This window comes from Wyeomyia smithii, chromosome 3 (assembly GCF_029784165.1).
Source record: "Wyeomyia smithii strain HCP4-BCI-WySm-NY-G18 chromosome 3, ASM2978416v1, whole genome shotgun sequence".
Taxonomy (NCBI): Eukaryota; Metazoa; Arthropoda; class Insecta; order Diptera; family Culicidae; genus Wyeomyia; species Wyeomyia smithii.
Genome location: NC_073696.1, coordinates 123540281 through 123558102, shown reverse-complemented (window position 1 = coordinate 123558102; position 17822 = coordinate 123540281). Strand labels below are relative to the sequence as shown.

The 17822-nt window shown below is 41.2% G+C and overlaps 1 protein-coding gene across 4 annotated transcripts in view; it reads right to left on the bottom strand.

Annotated features, from left to right (window-relative positions):
* Positions 1-17822, bottom strand: part of LOC129731596 (discoidin domain-containing receptor 2) — a 682978-nt gene that overhangs the window by 57106 nt on the left and 608050 nt on the right. For all 4 annotated transcript variants that reach the window (XR_008729043.1, XM_055691707.1, XM_055691706.1 and 1 more), the window contains one exon: positions 10484-10576. Coding sequence is in view for 3 of the 4 variants with exons in the window: in XM_055691707.1 (XP_055547682.1) it covers positions 10484-10576 (93 nt within the window). In the remaining variant the exon portion in view is untranslated. The remainder of the gene's footprint in view (positions 1-10483; positions 10577-17822) is intronic.

Genomic DNA, 17822 nt, shown 5'->3' with positions numbered 1-17822 from the left:
GGACCAACTTCCAGTGAGCTCTTGAAATACGGTGGAGAAACATTCTGTTAAATGCTGCCTACAAGGTACTCTTCTAAATACTTTGCCGTCAACTATCAATCGCGAAATTCAACCATCGATATCAAATCGGCAAATGATACAATCGATCGAGACTAGCTATGGCAGATTGCGGATTTCTGGACAAATGGATGGAGTGATATGTGTGGTTCCAGTATTAGTGGAGCACTCTTGAGCTTCTTTGAAGCTTGAAAAGCTTTAAGAATCTACTGTTTAAGAAAGCACTGGAAGGTTTGATTAGAAGAGCGTGGATTATCACGAGTGGCACGATATTCTTAAAATCCGTTCAACTTACTGGCTTCACCGATGACTCAGACCTTTGTGATAACGGATGCGCACTTCGGACTGAAGCCAAAAGGATTGGAATGGTCGAAGTACATGAAAGGAAGGGGTTCAAGAGAAGATAGTAGTAACCTCCCTTCTTGTGTTCAGACTGGTTGTGATGAAATCGAAATGGTCAGTGAGTTCGTTTTCTCGGGTTCATCGTTAACCAATGACAACGATACCAGCAGAGAAAAACATTGGCGACAGAATTATGATAGATAATCTAGCCAACTTTGGCCTCCGGAGGACGGTTTGATCAAATAGAATAGCCGCCGCACCGAGTTGATCTTCTACAAGACACTGATCAAACCAATTTTAAATTGCACCGTTTATCATTACAACGTGATTATTGGTGGGTTTGAGAAACGAAGCTCTTGGTTTATGAGGAAAAATAATTAATTGTATTTTTGATGCATTAGGAGAAATTTTCTATTTCTGCAAGTATGAAGAAAATATTTCTTGCAGCCGACTGTATATGACACGAAGGCTTTTTCTTTTTACGGAAATGCTTGTATCGTCACAAATCAGAGATTTTCCACAACCTGGCGGTAAATCAGGAAGATCAGAAGTAAAAATGTTATATAAGACTGGGCCCAAGATACTTCCTTCAGGTACACCAGCTCTAACAGGCAATCTTTAAGATTTACCATTTAAATAGTTAACCTGAAGAGTGCGGTCAGTGTCACACAGAAATGTAACGATCAGTTGTCATAGCTTCACATAACATCTCTCTACTTTATTTTTATCATGCGAGATGTTTAGAAACCTTTGCCAAAAAAATAAAAAAAAATGACTGGTGACTGTTTCATCGTTTGCCGATTCTGAGATGAATTTTCGTTGGTCCGAATTAAATTGATTGAGCTTGAACTTTTTATGTATGTTGATTGTAAAATATGTGCGCTTTAAAGAATGTTCATAATCTTTTTTCTCTCACCACATTATACTTCCTATTCCTTGTAATTTGTAACCAGAAACAGAACAACATTAATGTAAAAACGTACAATCATTCAGTAAAAAACATTGCAAAGCAAATTTTCTGCTGAATAATATAACCATCAGCATAACCTTTTCCATTATAAAATAATTTATGTGCCTTTGAAAACGGATGCTTGCCCAGCTGTACTTTATGACGCAAATTTTTATGACGGTTGAAAAAACTGCAGCAAGACATAATTCAACGTCCCGCATAAAGAAAAATTCCATTATTTATTGGCCGGGTACGAAACGAAACGCTGAGGTTGGTATCCGTCGCACTGCTTATGACATATCAATCCAGCAGATTGTACATTAGCATTGTTATCATTATGATGCAAATCAGCAACAACAATTGAACTGCAGAGCATTCCACACCGACCGATCTCAACCGCCAAATGGAGCGGATAATGATGGTAATGAATTGAATGAAAGACATGAATAAATCCTTTCTTTGTAGAACCTCACTTCTGGCTGATGGGTATCGGCTATCTCAGTTCACGGGAACCATGTTCTGGAATGGACCGCTCGCTGCTGGGTCGAGCGGCAGTGTGCCAAGAGTAGGAGTGTGCGATGATGAGTTTGTTTGTCGAGCAATTGAATCAGGGCTAATTTAAATAGATCTCGATGCAGTGGAGTGCAAAAAGCAAAAGGAACGAAAACAAAATCCCCGTGTGCTCCTCTACCCGGCAGTGTTCAGTTTCTCTCGAGTACATGGTTGCATTAGGGAATACTCACATGTGGATCGATTTGGAATACTAGCAGTTTATATCGAGATCGATGGTAGATCAGTGGCGAAGCTGGGGGATTTGCTGTCTCTGCTAATTTCATGCATCTATCAAAATCAACGATATGTTGAACCCCTAAATGTTTTAATGTAAAATTAAGCACTTCCCTTAAAAATAAAAATAAACTTTCTAACTCCAATACTTATTTCTCTTCATTACACACTTAAAATTTATTGCCGGGTCTCGGTAGTTTTTGCCAAGAACGGCACCACTGAGTGCTCGGTTAAAACATAATGACAGCTGTCACATTTTTTCGTAAATCTCGGTTTAACCTAACTGGAATTTCGGCATAAATTATTACCGAGCTATCACTGCCGAGATTACGGATATTTTGTGCTGAAATTTCAGTTAGGAAACCGAGATTTACGAAAAAAGGGGACAGCTGTCATTTTTTTTACCCGAGCACTCAGTGGTGCCGTTCTCGGCAAAAATTACCAAGACTCGGCAATAAATTTTAAGTGTGTAGGGTAAGAATTAGTCACACACATCCATCAGACCGCTGTGTGAGTATTCATTTATTCATTACTCATTTATGATTTTATGATTTTTTTTTTCAAAACAGTGCACACTGGGAAAAAATGAACCCAAGATCCCACTAAAAAGAAGCCGCTGGGCTGGCAACCTGTTATATAGCATTTCTTATGTAAAATTGGACAATAAATCGATTGGTGATGGCTTTTTTTGTGCAGGGCATGAAATTTTTTTGGGTATTTTTGGAAATATAGACCTTTTCCCGTGCCCTGCACAGGATGAAACTATCACCAATCGATTTATTGACCAATTTTACATGAGAAATGCTATATTTCAGGTTGCCAGCCCAGCGGCTTCTATTTAGTGGGAATTTGGGTTCATTTTTTCCCAGTGTGCAGTGATATGTTTTTATGGTTTTATGATTTTTTTTTTCAAAACAGTGCACACTGGGAAAAAATGAACCCAAGATCCCACTAAATAGAAGCCGCTGGGCTGGCAACCTGTTATATAGCATTTCTTATGTAAAATTGGTCAATAAATCGATTGGTGATGGCTTTTTTTGTGCAGGGCATGAAATTTTTTTGGGTATTTTTGGAAATATAGACCTTTTCCCGTGCCCTGCACAGGATGAAACTATCACCAATCGATTTATTGACCAATTTTACATGAGAAATGCTATATTTCAGGTTGCCAGCCCAGCGGCTTCTATTTAGTGGGAATTTGGGTTCATTTTTTCCCAGTGTGCAGTGATATGTTTAGTTGCCGTCGTTTTGATTTCATGAGAAAATACTGATGTTTACCTTCATAAGATTCGTAGATTTGATTCTATTATCAAAGAAGAATGCACAGAATTATATCAAAAGAGATTGAGCTGATTTGATAGGACTGTTGCATAATGGAATAAACAATCTGAAACGATTATGCTGCTTGAATCGTTAGTATTTCCTTTGTAATAGGATATAAATAAAAGAACATATTAATCAACTAACAGCTCCATCACCCGCGAGCTGCTTTTCACTCGTAGTCACTACCCGCATCATTTCTACCTTGCTTCGCCAATGGCTGTTGATGTGATATGCTTTCATCAATTGGCACATCGCAACGTTCCAGCAGTGCTCGCTTCGAGGACGAGTGGCGAGTCTGAATGGAAGAAACATTATCTCATCTGTTTGTTTGATTCATTTACGCTGATTGCAGATCTTATCAGGACCGAGAGGTAGATAGATATGACGGAATCTGGGTACAGCACCAGTCTAATGCAGTCAGTTCTGATGAAGTTGTGTTTACAGATTTGGTGACATCGTGATTTTTTGAGACCGTTTACAGTTAATTGTGTACTGAGCATAGGGACACATTCGCAGTGAGTGAAAATAATAATATTTTTGAAGTAGATGCCCGAAATTGAATTTCGGGCCAAAACATTCCAGATCCGACCACTAGAAGCATTGTAAGACTGGAGCTTTATTCTTCACCACAGACCAAATGTCAAGGTGGTTCTTTGAATATGGAGAGGTACAAAGTATATAATCGCAAATTAGACAAAGGAAATATTTATTAAAATCAATCATATGAAATATCTGCACAAAGAAAAGAACACATCACGAAAAAAAACGCGCTTGGTCTTACAAACTGATCAGAAATTTGAATGATGGAAAATGAGCGCGTTGAAAAGTTAAGAAATAGTGCGCGTTAAAAAGTAATTAACTAAACTCTGCCAAAAAATAGTGAACAAACTCAACAAGAATGACATGTAAACAATTCAAGTCTAGTCTAGAATATCTAAAGGCTCTCATTCAACACCTTCAACAGGTACGATGCTGGCCTGACAAGCCAGTTGTCGTAGGTTCGAGTCTCGGCTCAGCAGAGACTGTTAGTGTCAATAGGATCGTAGCGCTAGCCCCGCAATTGTCCTGTACACTTTCCAGTTGGCTGCGAAGTCTGTGTATAATAAAACAGAAGGTTGAGTTCCGAATCGGAATGTAGCACCAAGGTTTTGCTTTTTTATCTTTTTAGTTCGTATGTACGTTTCTATGATTCTTCGGAAAAGAATACACAAGATCAAGATGAATATTACATGCACACTATTAACGCTTTCCTATCTAGCACACAGACATAGACTCGACTGTACCACGTATCGAGGCATAACCCTCCTTAATCCCACATATAAAATTCACTTCCGCATCCTGTTCCATAGACTGAGGCCGTTGCAGGAAGCCTTTGTAGGTGAATACCATTGCGTTGTTCGAGCGTGACAATGTTCAACAGACCAGATGTTCATTTTGAGACAAATACTCGACAAGTTTCGAGAGCACAACTCAAAGACATATCATCTATTTGTGACTTCAAGGTGGCGTATGGTTCAGTGAAACGCAACGAGTAAGGGCAGACTATAATTTAACTTGGTTTCTCAACAAAACTGATTATGCTGAAACGTACCACTTTTGACGGTTTCAAATCAAGCGTAAGGACTGCGGGCGGAATTTTGGACGCATTCGTGACGTTAGATGGTCTGAAGCACGGAGACGGGCTCTCCAACTTAACGTTCAACATAACTTTGAAAGGTACTATACGAAGGGCAGGTGTGCCGCTAAGGGTCACCATCATCACGAAGTTCCACATGCTTCTAAGCTTTGCAGATGACATCGATGTCATCTGTGTTAATCATTGAGCTGCGGTGAGGGCCTTAATGGCTCTCAGTAGGAAACTGCCAAAATGTAGTTCATGGTGGTATGCAGAGAGTGACAGTCCTACGGACGTTGGTAAAATGGTGGTGATGGATGGGGATACTTTCCTGTAACGTGTGATTACAAGGTAAGCCACGAGGTAAAAAGACGGATTGAGGTTGCAAAAAGGGACTTTTACGGATTGCGTAGCCAGCTCAGGTACTGCAGGCTACAGATCTGCACGAAATTTGCATTCTACATCCCCCCCCCCCCCGCTGATCCCTCCGGTGACGTTCTACGGATATGAATCTTGAACGAGAACAAGGCCGATCGGCAAGTGCGTAGAATCCTGCGATCAATACTCGGTAACAAATTAACAAATTAAAGAATAGGGTGTGGCGCGGGCTCATGAATCACGGGTTGTATAAAGTACAACTTTTGAACACGCTGATATTGTCATAATGGTGAATACGATAGTTACAGTTGACTGGAAACGTAGCACGTATGGAGGATGAGCGACTGGCAAAAATAATATGCAGTAGAGCCCCGCATAGAGGCCGATGTGTGCTGTCGACAAGAATGCCCGAGCAGACAGTGTGAGGAGCGACTGGAGAGGAGCAGCTCAAGATTGAATAATATGCTGGCGGGTTCTGAATTCAGCATAGGATCTCTATGACTTGTCCCCATACAAGTAACGCAAGTAACTGTATACACTGCCTGCTTTGATGAACTTGAATGTTGACGGATAAGAAGTCATTTAGTCTTTTATAAATTTTTGATTATCGGAACTTTTTGGAAATCTTTATTGACTACTGAACGACAAAAACAAAACAAAAAGGTAAATTTACCCTAGAACTCACGATGATAAAAATGAATAAACATAGCTTTCATTCGTTCCTGTTAGTTTTGTTTCCCATAACTGTATGGGTAAAGCTTCACGGCTTCAGAGACTTTAATGAAGTTTTCCCATAAGTAAACGGGGCAACGATGTACCCGGCGAGCAAAATTCACAATCTTTATTTCTGAAGCTTCCCGAGTCATTTCTCTTCTTCAGTTTCCGAAATTGATAATTGTTCAACCTTCCTGGATTTTTGAACATTTGAACGATTTAGGTCTTTCTAAGTGAAATTCAAATTTAGTAAAAACATAACAGAACCTGTCCCAGCTCTGATAAATGGAGAAAAACGATTTTTAGGAGCTCTCCTTTGTACATTGTTTCTAGAAGCAAGAGTTTTCTATGCGCAGAGTGGCAGCGTACATCAAAATCTGATCCCGAGTGGGCAACTGAATGATGAAATGTTGTATCCGGCCAGCTACACCTAGGATGACAGCGTATCATCAAGGAAATCGTTCCACGCCACGAGCTTCCGGCGGTCGAGTCTTACGCCTGATGTTTCAGTATCTCAGATATAGACCAGGGATGGTCGGTCAGCCTGCCGAACATTCAATCCGTGAGCGACCACAGCCGCCTCAAGGTTGAGGAGAAGGCAAGGGTTGCGAATGAGGAACTCATGGTGAGCGCCAACTCTTTAAAGACGAGCAAGGCACCGAGACCGGATGGTATCTCCAGCCTGGCTGGTGATAAAAATGATCCCCGGGCTGTTCCAGGAAATCATACATGGTGCTCAGATGACTGTCTCTTCCCAAACAGGTAGAAGCAGCAGAGACTGGTCTTACTGCCGAAGGTTGGGAAACCACCAGGAGACCCATCGGCATATAGGCCTATCTGCCTGCTGGACACTGCGAACAAGGTGCTTGAGAGGATTGTCCTCAACAGACTGGTGACGTATACGAAGTGGGTGAATGGCTTGGCAAGTAACCAGTTCGGCTTCCGAAAGGGCAGGTCCACGCTGTATGCTATCTTCTCTGCCACCAAGACGGCGGAGGTAGCACTCCAGCGTAAGAGAAGAAGAATACGCTATTGCGCAATCCTCAAGCTTGGCGTGAAGAATACGTTCAAAAGCACCAGTTGGGACTCCATAGCGCTTGCGCTCAGGAGGAAGTATCTATGTACAGGTGTCGCTGTACAAGATTCTCGAAAATTACATCCAGAATCGAGTTTTTGTTGTACTTGTTCACGAAGGAGGGCCTGTAGAAAGGCCTCAACGGCTATTGCAGCACTATCCCGTACGATGTCCAATAGCTCAGCGGTTTATGGCAGCAAGCGAAGACTTCTTGCAAGCGGGATTCGTCCATACTTAGATATGGTGGGCAAGCGTTGTCCGGAGCGTTTGGTACTAACAGTTACCGCGGTGTCATACGATGCAATCTGTGTCTTGTCCGGACAGAGAAGCCTTCGACCAACGTGACATAAGAGACATACAAGATACCAGAAAGTCATTCTCGATGTTCCTATGGCAATGGTCCAATTCCACGAAGGGCAGATGGACGCACCGACTTATTCCGGAGATATCCGGTTGGGTCGGGAAGTGAACTTCCACCTGACCTGCGAAGTGAACTTCCACCTGACACAGATTCTGTCAGGCCATGGTTGCTTCAGACAATATCTGCACAGGCTCGGACACGCAGGGTCCCCCATGTGTCCCGAGTGCGTGAAGGCGGAAGAGACGGCTGAGCATGTCTTCTACGTATGTCCCCGTTTCGTACGGGAGAAAAGCGACATGATGGCTGTGAGTTGGCCTGGCACTAGCCCGGACAACCTAGTCCGGAGGATGTGCGACGACCCGGACATTTGGAGCGCAACTAATGCGGTTCTGGAGCTGCAACGTATGTGGCTGGTCAACCCTCAACACGCCAGTGGTAGTTAACTAGCAGTCCCCAGGTAATTAGCTAGGAGGTTATAGAAGTAAATCAAGCTCAAAAGCCACTTCCCGACGAAATACTCAACTCGGCTGGAGACTGGAGGGGTTATAGTGGATAGGAAGTGTAACAACCCCAGCATCTCTTCCCTAGTATTGCAATTCCCACACCCTGAGTTCTCTTCTCAGGTGTCTGTTCGTAGATTTCCCCGCCACTTTTGAAAAAAGAAACATCTAGGATGGCAGCCCCGCCTGCAGGGTGCAGGTTTCGCGACACTGGTAAGGTAGCATACCAAAACCTCTTCTAACCACGAGCAACGAAATTAGAAATGCGGAATGATGCAATCGGCAAAGACCTAGGCTATGAGCACGGAAACAGAAAACGGTAAACGATTGGAAATTGGGTACTTGGAACGTCCGATCTTTCAATGAACCGTCGCGAGCTGGTTTGCTTGTTCAAGAACTACAGCGGCAGGGAGTCGAAATCGCTGCGACTCAGGAAGTTAGGTGGCCAAGCACCGGAGAGAGGGAATTCCATGCAGTAGCGCTTATTGCACACACTTTTTTCAGTAACACATCTACTACAGTGGCGACAAAACAACGAAACGGGGCGTCGGTTTCTTAGTGCTGGGAAATTAGAAAACAAGAGTCATCCGGTGGAGGTCTGTAGTTGACGTAGATGATATGCGTGTTGAGGATGAGGGGCAAATTCTTCTACTACAGTTTAATCAACACCTACGCACCGACAAACGACAAATTCGATTACGCCAAAGATAAGTTCTATGAAAAGTTGGCGTGGTAGAAGAGTATGCCAGAGAGCTGGACCAACGAATCGCAGAACAGCAGGAGACACGAGTAGAAGAAATAAATGGGAAATGCCGTTGGAAAAACTGCGAAAGAGGTCGCAGGTACGTCGTGTGGAATACAGCGTAACGGCTTGTGCCAGAGAGCGACGAACGAGATGAACCGTGCATGCTCACTGCGGCTACGCGTCAGAACAGAAATAGATACAAGGAGGCAAGAGCTGTCAAAAATAGAGTCTACTGTTGGAGGAAGTGCGAGCACCAGGAGCATCTGTTCGCTAGCGCAGAGGATAACTTTGCTAATAACGACATGCGGAGCTTCTGTAGAACAGTCAACAGAGACAGAGACAGAAATTTCCTTGTTCCGGTGAAGTGTAATGACATAGACGGCAACCTGCTTACGGATAAGCCGAACAGTCGCTGCTATGTGGAGGGAGCGCTTTCAGGCGGTAATTAACAGTGAGGAGCAAGATGAGCAAAACAGGAACAGGATGAGGATTATGAGCGATAAAGAAGCTGTGGAGCCATCAACACAGGAGGAGGTTTAAAAGGTGATCAGTGAGCTGAAAAACGGCAAAGCCGCTGGGAAAGATGGTCAGACTGACCATCTGTTTGCAAATTCCAAAGCGGCATATGACTCAGTGAAAAGAAATGAGCTGTGGCTGATTGTGCTGAAACACTGTTTTCCGACGAAACTAATAAAGCTGAGTCGTATGACGCCGGTGGGTTCGAAATCATGTGTGCGAATAGATGGCGAGACATCAGTCGCGTTCGTAATTCCTTGAAGGTGCAGTACGAAGCGAAAACGTGCAAAGAACGGATACGATCACCACGAAGTCTCGTATACTCCTTGGTTCTGCGGACGACATTGATATTATCGGTATCGATCGTAGGGTCGTAGAGGAGACCTTCAGGTCTTTTCAAAGGAGGCAGAGATCATGGAAGTTCCGGTAATATTGGTACTGAAATGGAGTTTGATGGGAAACGATTTGAAATGGTTTTTAGCTTGAACTTACCATTCTAAAATGCAACAATGTAAGTAATACAACAACAGCCTTAAATATTATCATCCGAAAGGCGTTATCCGTTTTTATTAACAACGATAATTGTTTTTTTTTTTTTCATATATTGCAGTAGTATGTGGACGGTGTGTGCTTGCAAAAATGGATTAGAATTAAAATAATTAGTCCTTCATATGGAATCCTTTCCGATATCATACAACCAACAAGCAAAGAAAGAAAAATATGAACCAATTATAATCTGCTGTGTGAAAAACTCCAGCTTGGAACCTTGGCAAACCGCACCTCGCAGTAATTGCTTTCTATTCTGAGACAACAAAACCCAACCGCATTGCGTTGCCTTCATTAGTGAAAGAGCTAGCTAGCAAGCTATCATCTTTCCGAATGCAATAAGCGTCAAGTGCTCGTCATTTTCCAATTCTGATGTAACTTCGTTTCCATTCAACAGACACCGGTTGTTGCTTTTCTCCCGCTTGCTAACCGCAACGGGGTGTGCACTGTTTTATGTCACATCCTGGCACCTGCTCGTGGGACAAGGAACCACATGCATAAATAGCCGCAACGCCAAACAATCGCATTACATACCCGTTAGGTCCTACGAATGAATCCACATGCAATGGTACTTACCTAGCTGCTAAATCACGATGCACTACATCCATTTGCTCTAGATACTTCATACCGGAGGCTATTTGTGTTGCGATGTAAATTAAACATCCGTAGCTGTGAGTATACAGAAAAAAAAGAAATTGAATTAGAAATAATGGTGTTTGCAATTGTCTCTTCTAGAGAGGATCGCTATCTGGTTGGAATCGCTACTTGTACAGCAGAGAGGTATGAGGAAAAACTCTTATTTCTATGCAAACAGTGTCTCTGGGGTGTCTGAATGGAAATTACGGGAAAAGAATGCACTTTCATTTCCTTTGTGTTGCCTGTGTGAAAATTAAAACCAAAGTCGTTGACAATAAAAAAAAAACACCACAATAAAAGGGACAAACTTTTTATGAAATGCTAAAATAACAGCACGAAGCCAGAGTCCTTTACTTCTACCCAAACAAGATTATGGTGTGGGTACGGCGTGTATGTCCCAGTTTCGTCGAGGCGCTACTTTTTCGTTACTGCAAGTTACAGTATGTAACTAACTTTAAAATAGTTCGCGCCGAATCCGCAAATATATAAACCTGATTTTATCGCATTCACTGGTGGTTCTTTAGAATGATACACTTTCCACTATCAGCTTGGCTCATGAAAATAGTGATGGTGTATTTGATTCTCTTTATCATCAATGATCAACATGCTGGTTTGACCAATGTTGCAACTAATGTCTCCCTGTGTGCAGGTTGACTTGCGAAAATAGCACAAAACAGCACTGGCCGACGAAAAAATTGTTATTCAAAGGGAAACCTTATGCGCCTCAGTCCGACCTAGATACGTTGGCCGGAACGTTTCCGCCTGGCGCTTAGGTATGCACCTAGAATGTATCAGCCTTGTGTACACAGAGACTCGACGCAGAAGTTGCTGGATGTTCGTAATGGTAAAATAACAGCTCTGCCGCACTCTCTATTCGGAGTGGCTTAAGGTTATGTAACGTTCGTATTTAAGTCACTGCTGGCACATTCAGAAGCATCCTTTTTTCTGCTCCGACTTGGGCCCCGAACGGTGATATGCAAAACCGAGCAAGCACGGGATATAACTAAACAACCCAACACTTGAGCTGAATGCTGTACAGACCTAGCTTAAGGCTCGCATCGTTCGTTCGTAGGAGGACGAAAGTCTGATCCTGAGATGTTAAGCTCTACTCCGAGACAGACAAACACACGTACATACAGTCATTCGCATCCGCCCGGCCCAGGCAAATGCAATATGGTACAGTTATTATTCTCTTATTGCACTCTTGTTTTAACCTACATTGTCATCCCTTTAGCTATCGTCGTCAGGAGCAAAGCAACTTCCGTTTGCTAGGGAACGGTCATTACGGGACCGCTTTTGCCCCTACCCGGCAAAGGAAAACGAAGGCTGACATGTATATGTTTTGGATGATATTATCCTTTTTCACTTAGGCCCGCACGAGAAACGAGAAGACGATGAGCCCACAAAACAGCTCATTTGTTGTATGTTGCCGTTGCTACTGCTGCCGGTGCTGAACGCGCTTCTTTCGTCTCATATAGCAAGCACCAGCGGCTGGTTGACTAGAATATTGAAATTCTCCAGGCTGCAATAAAACTCCTCACCCCATCAGCCTAAAAGAAAACCATTGGTAGTATCTGGCTGTGGACGAAACTGTGCGGTCTGTTGCCAGTAAGCCGCTAGAGTGCAAAATGTTGCTTCGGACGTGAACGATGGAGACCAGGTTGCGTGTATGTGTACAGCCTGATGGAGAGAAGGAGAATTGGCACTACTAATGGGGATCCTCTTTGAGGATTGGTTGGTTAAATGAAGAGGACAATTTCGATTATAACTGTGATCATTATTATGGGAACCTGTTGATGGCTGCGGAACCAAGGTCTCCGTCGTCGTGTCGTTTATTTGCCACGTTTGCAACATTGCTGGCAGTATTTCGGAAAGCAAAGTTATTCAAAGTGATACGTACTGGAACGGTCTGTTGAAACTACGCTGGAAGTGGTTTGGATTTCATATGACCACAAGGAATGTGAATTTTGCATGGCAGATCTGTAATCCTGTTTTGATGAGTCATGAGGAATTCATACGAAATAAATATGTTTTGGATTTCGTTCAAACTTTAAGATTAGAGAAGGGATTAGCTTTGCAGTGAATCAAGCGAATGAGTTACTGCCGTTACTGCGAAAAAAATCTTTCGGAATTAATGAGATGCCGGTTGCCTCACTATAATCTGTACTTTCTGAATTGCTAATCAGTTGATTTATTATAAAAAAAAAACATTTCAATGAATGAACTACTTAACATTACGTGCAATTTCTATGCAACTTTCAACGAAATTGTCTGAAAGTAATTCTTGCTCGTGCCACTTATGTGAAAATAATGTTTTATCCGGTAAAAGGTTATTGACAATGATTAGCTACTCATTCTTCATTCACAAGCTGCTCAGTGTGTAAAAAATAAAACATATTGTACATGTAACCAGTATCTTTTCTGAGTAGTTCCAGTTGTACGGAATTCGACAAATCGTGTTTTTCTCTAATTTTTTTTGAGGTGCAAATAGCGACATTGAGAAAAAAAATTCTACAGGGTTTTAAACGTTATTTTGGACATGAGAAAAATATTTTACAAACAACAACATGGAGAATTTATTAACAATCTTGCATGGCGGTTGTAGCTGACCACTCAAACGGTGAGCATGATTTCGACCTTTTTTCATTTGTACTACACAATGCAAACATTTTTGTATTAGGAAGGGTGAACTTATTGACTATTGTAGCGGTTCTCAACCTGGGGTACGCGAGAGCCTTCAGGGGTACGCGAAAGAAAAATCAGTAATAGCGGACAAAGCAATGTTTTTTATAATACTTCAGTTTGTAACCGTTGGCAACAATTATTAGTTTTTTTGTACATAATTATTTGTTTGCATGTTTCGAGCTTTCACGTTTCTCCCTGATACAGAACATTTCCACACTAGTTAGAGTAAAATACCGCTGCAACGAAACGACGTGCTGTTTGGTCGATGAGGCTGGACTCAGCATGGCGCAAACTGCTTCAAAAATGAAGATTTAAATGAAGCGCAAAACTATTGGAGGGAATACTACTTTATGAAGCTATAAAAGGGAGCAGATAGGAAGGCTCGCGAGCTTTTTTTATACAACAGGCGTCCGTGTGCTGTGCAGTGAGTAAGACCTAGGATTGGACTCCCCCCCCCTTGTGGGGCTATTGGTGGTGCGCTTGCAGATTGACCCCCAGCTACGAAGAAACTGCGGAGTACACGGTTCGGCCCGCGAACCTGGAACGGTTCCACGCCTAACCCGTAAAGGAGCATCGACACCCTCGGACAACAGGTCCTAACCGTCAAGGAGGGTCCCCTCTCGGTGCTGGCCATTGCGGTCAGGCCGATTGCGTCAAAGAGGGAAGACGCCTGCAACATTCGTGATCAACGTATGAGATAACTGGGTTCCCGCTATCCGCCATCCGCTCGCCGCCTCGTACCGGTTCGGAATCGGGTTGCGCAGTCGAGAGGACTCCTGCGTAGCCTAAGCAGCAAAAGTAGTGAGTAAACGTTACACGCCACACCATCATTTGTGATTACACACCCACACGCCACAATTACACGAAATAAAAATTAGAAATGTGAACGTTCTTGGTTTTTGTACTTTATCCGCGTTATCCTTGGTTACCCGGTAGCTAGCCGACCCTGCGATACCAGCAATAGGGCCTGCTCTGCCGCAAGCTTTGCCAGCCGTAAGTGTTGGGAAGTCAGTCGGTTTCAAGTTGTTGTTAATACCTGCTCTCAAAACATGACTGTAACAATAAAACAAACTATAGTCCAATTTGAAACTTGGACAAGACTAGCACAACGTGATCTACCACTGCTTTCTCCCACTCTGCGAGGACATTAGTAGCCAGGGGGTACAATTAATTTGGAAAATATTGCCAAGGGTTACGCGGACAAAAAAAGGTTGAGAACCGCTGGACTATTGAAATAATTATGAGTTGAAAACCACGATTCGGCCAGAAACAAAGATGTAGAAACTTTTTTACTATTTTTTAGTTTATTTTTGAAAATTAAAAATATTTTTTGGAAATTCAGTTTTTATTTACAATTGAAAAAAGGCAGTAAATTTGTTTATGTGTACAAAATTCTATTAGAGCTCAAATCTGTTGAGATACAATTTTTCAGAAGACATTTTCCAACAAATATGATTAAATATGACATGGAGAAAATATAAACTGCTTCCGTAAAAATGATATATCTAGGATTGACTCATATTACCTCGAGGTGATAGTTGTTTCATACGTAAAATTCTTCGAGGAATGCAATGAAATTACCAATTTAAAGATAAAAATGGCTTCATATGCAAAAGCATGTAACTTCAATAGAAAAAATGTTGTATCTGGCAACACTCCCGGTCATAATGTATATAATATTTTTTTTAGATTCCTCGGTATATTTTCTTTAAAAATAATTTATTCTCTTTAAAAATCATTTTGGAAATGTTTATGAATTGTAAGGAAAATGAAAAAAAAAGGATTTGAACAAAAATGTAAAAGGGTGGTATCCAAGCCATAATCGCATGGTTGACGTAGGACTACGATAGTTTTATATTTCATTTTGAGACTACAGACTCTGTTCGATTTTACCACGTTTCACTTTTGGCACGGTTCAATTTTGGCATGGTTCGATTTTGGCACACATGAGCCAGAAACGAGCGCTTATGTTTATTCTTATTTTATAGTTTTGTTAGTTTCCTTCAAACCAATTCAAGCTCAACAACCGCCAAAAGAAAGGCATTTTGTCCATTACGTTGCCAAAACGGATGACTGGAATCGATAAAACGGTTCTAAAGATATGACCGAAACATATCCAATTATAATGATCATGATCAAAGCAGTACTTATGCAGTACCATGTCTCTAATTGGTCGAAAGGGTCATATCAAGTGCCTAGGTCGTTAAAGGCCACATGTGGACCTGTCCCTGTTTCGTTCCGGAGCGACACTTCCAACGACTAAAAATCCTAAACTAGCTTAGGAAAATGTTTGCTCCGTTAAAAAACAGCGAAGTAGCGTACCGAAGTATTTAATATTACCGACAAGTTCTTCAAAACGAAATTCACGACAATAAATGAACAATTCTCAACCACGTCGTTACATAAAATACGGATAAAATACGAAAAGTAGTATTTACTAAAGAATGCTTTGACCAACAATACAATGACACACCCAAAGCGTTCACTGTCAGCAAACAACAGCTGAAAGAAACTACTGGTGGAAAATTTGTCTTGAAGAAAAGCTTGTACTATCAGCTAGAGCCACACGATGTAGAACGCGTAAAATTCAATCAAACCTCCTATCTTATATCACTTGGTACATCTAATTCTAAACCTGAAAACCAAAAGTTGTGCTAAATATCACATTTTTCATAATCATTATTGGCTGTGAGGTTAAATTGCGAAGATTTTTGCAATGGGACCGACTTGCGATCACTTTTGCTATGGGACAAACCGACTTGCCATTTTTTTCATAGTTCCTCAGAACGAAGTATTCAAAAATATTTGTTTTATCGGAAGTAGATATAAAAAGGAATTGATTCCATAAATAAACTGAAAATTGATAAAAATGCAATTGGGACGGACTTGCCATGAGCGGCAGTGAACTTCCTTCTATATTTAATTGCGCTTGTGAAAGATAGCTCACTCACCGGTTCGAAAACAGCATCATTGTTAGTTTTTTACAACTGCTTCTCAAAGATGTCACATAAAAAAATCCAGTATTCACTCTATTCATACAAGGATCGGTGCAGTATTGTTGCCTGTGCCAGCATGTTTCTCTTCAAGACATCAATTTTAATAACATTCTAACAGCAGATCGTTGAACTGTCTGATAAAGGAGGTGGTTACGAACTCTCCGAAAAAGTGTCACGTTCACATCGCAATAGTCTAGGCTCGTGGAAGCAAACATTAGTTGACCTATTGGGACGAGGAGATATTGTCAATTTTTTTTTGTCGCTGATATAGAGGATATCGCGGCAGGCAGTGGGTATCTGCTTATGAAGTCTGTGCTAGGCGTGCTTGCATACGATTGGTACATTTTTCGTGGAAATTCGACCTTGAAACTTTTATTCAATTTCCACTGTTAAGCAATAAAGTGATAATGATAACTAAACAATCAAAAAATTGTCCAGCATTCTATCAATCCAACGACATATTGATTATTGTGATCCGTCGTGTGGTTACACTAGTATTACCGTTTGAATTCTCTCATTCCGACGTCACACCTTAGTTTAAGTTTCTACAGAATATAGTGCGGTAAGACGTAGTGCTACGTCAAAATACGTTATTTTTCAACAAAGAGGGGATTACTCCTTTTGACACTAGAATTGGAATTTGGTTTTCAAAGTAAACCTAGACTAATAATTTCCTCAACTTTAAGCCAAATCCGTGATGGTCGTGTCTAAGTGGTAACGACACTTCATATAGAACGAACCATATGTTATATTTTATAAAAGAAATTATATAAAGCAGAAATTCAATTTGAAAACATGATCAAAATTATAATATTTCATAATGATATTCTCAATGCTAGATATTGTTACCTTCATTTTGATATTAAAATGTTGAAAATCGATAAAATTGTACAAAAAAAAAGAATAATATAATATATATCGTATAAGACCGTTTTTAATAATCAACCCAACAAAAGAGAAAAAATATGCTGCCCTCATGCTCAAACTAAAAAATATTTAAAAACTGTTTCTGTTAGACCAGTTCTGTGAATTTTGGTGCCCCCAGTGTATGCACAAATACGTTAAAAGACCACACTAAGTCCCCACCCTTTTATCACGAACCTGAGCCATGCGCTCTCTTTTATTGTCAAATCAATGGAGACGCCTAGTTAACCATGTTACAGTGTTCTTGTGATCAAAATCAGGAGGAAAATTTGTATCTAGACCTCGATCTAGAGAAAAACTTTCTTTACAAAGTTGTAACATATGATGACGCGTTTAATTCTATGTTGTGAAAAATGGGGGTGGCTAAAATTATCTAACATCTAACTTTCGTATTTTTATAGATAGAATTTAAGATTGATCTGCAATGTTGGAACTTGTTGCTGCGTTAATTTTTAGCAACAAGAAATATTACAAGGTATACAGTCCTAGGGTTTTATAACATGGTGACGTGAGATTAAACACTGTAACTGGAAGGATTTTTTAGTTACGAAGGTGAAAAAGTCCGCAGACTGAATCAGTTCGTTTCAGTGACTTACGTATTGTTATTCCCAGCCTCCCCTGAAATGTTTTTTTGGAAAAGTTTTTAACAACACTCGAAAGACCTTCGTTTACAC